Source organism: Coenobita brevimanus, chromosome 104, assembly GCF_032717465.1.
Source record: "Coenobita brevimanus isolate Jiangsu-jjx chromosome 104, ASM3271746v2, whole genome shotgun sequence".
Lineage (NCBI taxonomy): Eukaryota > Metazoa > Arthropoda > Malacostraca > Decapoda > Coenobitidae > Coenobita > Coenobita brevimanus.
The window spans coordinates 15,581,441-15,588,496 of NC_137057.1; the positions used below are offsets into that span (position 1 = coordinate 15,581,441).

The 7,056-nt window shown below is 41.9% G+C and overlaps 1 protein-coding gene across 1 annotated transcript; it reads right to left on the minus strand.

Moving 5' to 3' along the window:
• Positions 1-313: 313 nt before the first annotated feature.
• Positions 314-6,253, minus strand: LOC145416015 (hormonally up-regulated neu tumor-associated kinase homolog). The gene is made up of 2 exons (XM_080285114.1): positions 5,313-6,253; positions 314-332 (listed from the first exon to the last, which is right to left on the minus strand). The coding sequence occupies exons 1-2, from the start codon at positions 6,251-6,253 to the stop codon at positions 314-316; spliced, it is 960 nt and encodes a 319-aa protein (XP_080141240.1).
• Positions 6,254-7,056: the final 803 nt, after the last annotated feature.

A 7,056-nucleotide genomic window follows, 5' to 3' on the forward strand; every position in this document is an offset into this window, starting at 1 on the left:
CGGTTAAGGAGGCTCTCTAGCTAATTATTTTTGGATATGACTGGTTAATGTCCTTTTCCTGTTATAAGTGCAGAGCACGGCTATATTTTAACGATTTATTTAACACGGGGATGGATGATAAGGTACAATGTCAAAATAAATCGCTAAGGAAAGTGTTAGGGAGATCCCGTTTGCGACGGGAACTCGAGTTCCCAGATTCAGGAGGTCAAAGAAGGTTCTGTCTGAGGGCGGTATTGTGGTGAGGTTAGGAAGCTCACTAACACCTCTTTCCTTACTGGTTTATTTCTGATTCAGCTCCCTTGCTATATTCTGGCTAAGTTGGCTTGTTATTCCTGCAATTAGTGCCGATATTAAAAATGTGTTAGAAATAAAAGAGAGGATATTAATGAGTAGTAAAGTAGTTATTGTTATGCTGGGTGTTTTTAGTCCGACCTCCCGTCCAATTCGAACTCCTTACAATACAAGAACAAAGATATACTGAATATGGAATGGACAAGGTGACAGGAGTTGTTATTATTGGTATAATGTGTCCACAAGCACAGTAATGATGTTGGGGGCATTATACAACTTCATTAATATACATAGATATGACAGGTCACCAGGGCACAATGTAGGTGTTAGAGTTAAGGCACAATTTTCATATAGTACATCGTCAGGATACACTATATATAGATGAAGTGAAGTGCCAGGTTAATCAGTATTACTATACACATCACATAAGCTCAATGTCTGTACCCGAGTCGCGGCACGTGGGAATGTCACTTAGCCGCTGCGACACTGTTTACTGGTCCTCTCTTTATTGACTGGTCTTAGTTAGTCTCGGGCTGCCACTGATACATTTCCCTGGTTCCATAAGGGTTGGGTATCGACAGAGTACCTTGAGTCAATAAGGATAGGAATCTGGGTATATCACTTTCGTCTCGCTATTCATATTCACTGACCATTAGTCTCTGTCTTTATGTTCATATTCACTGACTGTCACTTTCTAGTATATTGTTTCTGCTTTACTGGTCACATTCACCACTGTCACATTTACTATAGTAGGACTCGCGTAAGTTTGCGGCTGTGGTGTGGCCCGCACCTGTGTACAATGGTGCCACGTTTCCCCAACTTGCGATGTGAAACGGAAGCTATTTATGTACAAGGCATCACAAATTCGATAAATTCAGATGAATAAAACTTACACGTGTATTTTGATGGATGAATCAACAATAATCTTATTATGCATAAAATATTTATACAGTAACCCAGAAACATGGCATACATATTGTGCAGTGTTGCTAAAAGAAATTGTAGTCACTTTTAATGGTTTTTAGCGTAGTTTTAGGGTGGGTAATAATATTACAGTTATGGATATAAGAGAATGAGCCTGAAAAAAGAAGAAATATGCCAATATCCAAAGTAAAAGAAATAATTCATATAATTCTTGTGAGTGGCAACACTGACACACCCAGTCTGGCCTAAGGTAAAGTACGTACCCCTCCGTAGACCCAAGCATAGCTTGTACGGGTGTTGCTAGGGAAAAATGCTCACGTTTACTGGCTTTTACCGTAATTTTAAGGGCGAGGAGTAATCATATTTATTATCATAAGCTAATATGTAGGACAAAATAGTAGGCATATGCCAATACCGAAAAAAAAAAAAAAAAAATATTCACTCGCGAGCGGCAACACTTCCACACCCAGTCGGTGGCCTTGACAGCATAGCTTCCTGGTGGTGACCTCGTGTCACTTCCTTTATGTCCTTTGCACAGACAGCATGGCAGCTCAATCATCCCATTCCTCGCCTCTACACAGCCAGGCTAAAGAAATTGTCTTCAATGTAAGGCAGTATTTTCAGGAGGAGAAGGAGAAGGGAGTAGTTCTTCAAGGCCTATCAAAGGTCGTCTCTCGTACAGTTGCAGCAACGAAGATTAGCGAGAGAGCAGTTGAAAAAATCTCTAAAGATCTAAGAGAGAATGAGGAGATTCAATGTCCCAAGTTTAAGTCGCCCAAGAAAAGGGAACGTGTAGCACCAATGACCGATTTCTTTGATAACTTTAATGAAGGCGTGCTACGAAGAACAGTTCTGAGTTTTTATGAGAGGAAGGAAATCCCAACACTTGGTGGTGGTGGAGGCATTGTCAGGCTGAGAAAAAGATGCAGGAAGGGGAAAGAGAATGAATGAATGAAAATCAATCATGGTACTGCAATAACGGGTCATCTGTCGCCGTATACAAAAAATGATAAATATCACTAACTATAACAAAACCCCGGTACGTACGGTGGCCATTACCGCGGAGCTACAGGGGTAAGCAACTCAGGGGCGTATGGTGGCCGCTCCCTCCCCGGTACGTACGGTGGCCGTTACTGCGGTGTTGCTTGGGACTGTATCTGGAGCAGTCCCACCCCGATCCTGGTGAGGGCTGCTCCGTCCGTGAGGTCGTGTCTCATTCCTGCGATGTCTTAGTGTAAAGCTATGAATGTTGTCCCACCGGTATTCACCAGTGTGATGCTAGTGGTAAGACCTTTTATGCCACTGGTTGACACCAGTGTAAAACCTGAAACTTTATCCCACCAGTTGACACCAGTGTAATGATGATAGGGGTAGGTATTTTCTTACCTATTGTGGGTATTGATCAACTCACCCATGGATATACAAGTGGTACTCGACTTAATATAGTGGATGGTAAATATTTATGAAAAGAATGAATTGTGGTAGCGTTTGTAGTTTTTGGCCGGGTTTAGATTTAGTCGGTACCTCAGGTGGTTGTCGTTCCCTCAGCGAAGGAATCTTGAATTGGAAGGGGAGTGAATTTGGCTTGAGGACATAATTTCCTTGATTAGATATACTAATAAAGAAAAGAAAATGCTATCTACTTTACTCTACTTTAATAATTCTGTTAATTTCCACAACAACATTTTTTTATTACATGACCCTTTTTAGTATGAGAGAAGATTGTAAAGGTTACTAAGGCTTTTGGGTGATCATTCCTCTAACATTGTTACCAGACGAAACAATTTTGATACACGCGAGATATGGAGTCGTTGTACTTTACTTTCTTTTTGGCCGTTACTCTTGGGCTCAACATTGGCCTCAAGACAGGGACACTTTTACGGATATGATTTGTCTGTTCGGGCTGGCATAGCCTTGAATCATTAAGAATGATTATTTGTATTCATCTTTCACCCATATAAGGTATTCTCCTCATATAGTTTTCTCGGTTCTCACATCAAATCAGTATTTTTTTTTTTTTTTTACAATTCACCATCAACAATTTTATATAATCACTAGAAATACATATCTCTCGGGCCTGTCTAGCCTCGAGAAAATAATTCAAAAAAAAGAAATACAATCACTAGGAACACCTCAATCACTCGGGCTTGTTTAGCCTCGAAGTACAACTTAAATATTACATTATTGCTCACAATCAGTAAGTTCCCTTCCACGCTCCTGATTATAATTTTTCTAATAAACTAATTTTAAAGAAAGAGAACAGTTGATGAATTTGAATTTTCCTTTCCGTTACAGAACATATCACTTCTATACTTCTATTCCTTATCTACAAAAAAAGAATTCACTTGATAGAATTATTAATAACACATCAAATACCTTCGGTTTGTAATAATAACTTGTGAGTGGTGCAAGTGTAAGTGTAAAAGTCTATGGGCAATACTTGGGAATAATGGCGTGCTCACACGGTCGTCGCCGCCGGTGTCTGGGGACTAAACGAACGTCTGTTACACACGATGTCTGGGCAGCAAGTCGGGTATGTCGGGCACTAAAGGACGCCACTGCTCAAGTCAAATGAGGTGGTGTTTTTGAAATATGGGGGGTTTCAATTCTCTTTACAATTTATTTAGCAGTGTACCCATGACGCCAGGACTTTTGATTGAATTGGGGAAAATTTGGGATTTATCCTTACTTAAATTAGATACTGATTCTATCACTATCTCAATTTGAATCTGAGAGCAGCTCATGCCATCTAGTGACGGCCAAGATAAACGGGACTTTAAATCCTCACAAATGACATTATTTAGGCCCTTTTGGACTGCTAATCTTACATACTTGTGTTCTAGCAGCTTCATTAGCAAGCATTTCACAACTAGGTTACGGAAAGAATTGTACAGTATATTCATCATTACTCTGTTTAACGTTTAAACTCGGCGCCCGGCAATGACGCACAAAGGGAGGGGATAAGCTGCTCGCATGTGTCTTTCATTACTCGGCTTGACTAAGGAATTCCCATAGCTCAACATCTACAATTACATCACCCACTGCATAGATACAGAGATATATACATATAAAAATAGAGTTAGCCCTACAGTAATTATTAATATATGAATTACTACTTAGGGTAGGAACTTATAAACTAATATTCAGGTTACACCCTATCTAACTTAAAATTACAGTACTACTAAACACATACATGAATATCAAATGTGTGGCACTACATTAGTTGGGTAGGTTGAGGGGAAGACGGACTCAAGGTAGTGGCACCCATCTTCCTCTGGGCCAGTCCCACACTCACCTGGCCCGCCGTGGTGTCCTCCTGGGGTGGGGGTAGGGCTGCGTCTCCATAGCTGGGTGGGGGGTGGCGGGGTTGGGGGTCCGGCGGGGGAGGCGCGTATTTTAGATATACATAGCAATTATCGGTTAGGTAGGGCGGACCCAGTGGTTAGATGGGATAGACACAGTGGTTTGGTGGGGTCGATTCTGTGGTTGGGTGGGGTAGACACAGTGGTTAGGTAGGGCGGACCCAGTGGTTAGGTGGGGTAGACACAGTGGTTAGGTAGGGCGGACCCAGTGTTTAGGTGGGATAGACACAGTGGTTTGGTGGGGTCGATTCTGTGGTTGGGTGGGGTAGACCAGTGGTTAGGCGAAGTAAATAAAGACTAACCAGTCAGGTGTGGTAGAAAGACTGCAGTGCGGTGTGGTGTGGTGTGGCTATGTGAACTGACATCTATTGGCTGAGTAGTGTGAGGAGGAGGATGAAAGAGGCGAGGACGATGATGTTTTGAAGATGGAAGAAGAAGAAATGGGATGATCAAGAGGAGGAGGAAGAGGAAGAAGAGTGAGGGCAGTAGGAGGAGGAAGACGGGGAGGAGGGGGAAGATGGGGAGGAGGGGGAAGATGGGGAGGAGGGGGAAGAGGAGGATGAGGATGAGGAGGACTGGGGTGAAGACTGAATTGAAAAGGATATGCATAAAGATTGAGATGTGGAGGAGAGAGATGAAGGGTAGAATGATGATGATGATGATGATGTTTCAGAACACGATTTGAGAGGGCTGGGTTGAGGTGGCTTTTGTGTTGATGAGAGGGAAGAAGCGTACCAGGATGAGGTGGGGGACGGTGGGCACACTGGTGCTATCTTAATGCGCTTCCCCGCCCCGGTGGCCCAATCCTCCATATCGTTCAGCTTGCGTTTGGTTGGCGTCCTGGGTTGGGAGTGGGCTGGAAGCAGTCGTGTGAGGGCGTTAGACAAGGCATGCATAGTTGGCCGAACAGCACACGAAGGATGAGTCATATCAGCTATAATTCTGTTGAGGTCATTTGGCAAAGCATCTTGTCGGGGTTGCCAATCTTGTAGTTTAGCAAATGTGTGGCTCATATCAACACCTAGGGACCAGGTATCGCTCTGCTCATGGGTGACCCCATGCAGGAACAGTTCCGGGGCGTAGTGCTTGTAAACCTGATGTTGCTCGGCGGTGCCAGTAGGAAAAGCGTAGTTTACACCAGCCCTACTGGAGTGCCCAAAGTCTATAATGGAGACATTTATTTTTCCTTCGTCTATGTCGATCAGAACGTTGTCGCTCTTTATGTCGTTATGGATCCATCCGACCCTATGTACTGCCTGTAAACCATCACACACTTCCTTATAAATTTTGACCCACTCCTCAAAACCGAGTCGCCTGTCATGAAGAGTATTCCATAGGGTGAGTCCTTTACATAGAGTCATGACTATCAGTGGGCTGTCGTTAGCTACTGCTATAAGACGCGGGGCGCCCCCTGCACCATTCAGTTCCTCTAGAACCGCAGCCTCTCTCAGGTACTGTTTCACTGCTTCATCAAATCGTTTCCAGCCAGTATATTTATCCACATAAATATTTGCTTCTTTAACACAGCAACGCAGAACCGTATTTGTATTAGTATCTTTATATGAAACAATTTTTACTTTCCCAAACACACCTGCTCCTAGTGTCCGACCCACGGATTCAATGTTGCCACGAATTACATCAACAGAAAGTATTTTCTTATCCAAATCGTGCGCCATTGCATATACACTAACAACGATTACTGTCAGCCAAAAACTGCAATTAAAGTTAGGTGTCTGCTCACAATAATAAAAGTACAACTAAATTGCAAGAACAATACTGATATAAACCAAGAAAGGTGAGCTATCAGTAGAGTTGGCGCTGGGACATCTTACTCTCACGAAAACGAAAGCAATACTAATGCTTCAATAATGTCAGGGTCAATATATAACTAAGCATTTACCGCCCGGGGAAACTGTTGTACATATTGACTGAAATATTTATTTCATAAAATAGATACGATTTTACCGGGGTATAAAGAAAAAACTGAACTTCTGTTCTGGTCTGTTTCTTGACAATGTTTTATACTATTATGTTTTTTTTTTTTTAATACTGCCCTATGTTGGGATCTATTACCATCACACCATAATTACCGTACAAATAATTGTTTACCGTCACTGTCCTAGTACATGTTATAAATCCTTAAGGTACGACCTCACTTTCCGGGTAAGTAGTTTATATCTCATACGTTAGTTTAAGGAAGAGTTTCAGTTGTCTCTTTCATATAAATTATTTTATCTTTTTTTTTTTTTTTTTTGTACTGTTATAGGGCAATGGACCATAAAGAACGTCGCCCGTAGCAAAGTTACGTTTTAAAGAGGAAGAGGTAAAGTTTTAGAAGTAACCAACGTTTTCTTTTATTATTTTTATGATTTCCAATGCAAAATAATGTGTTTTAATTAGTTTTGACCTTCATTTTTGGGGGAAAATCCCCCTTTTGGAATTTTGAGTAAGATTTCCAAAAGAGGGTTTATCCCCCAAA

Coding starts and splice junctions, on each gene's coding strand:
- LOC145416015 (XM_080285114.1), bottom strand. CDS start 6,253: ATGGCGCACGATTTGGATAAGAAAATACTTTCTGTTGATGTAATTCGT.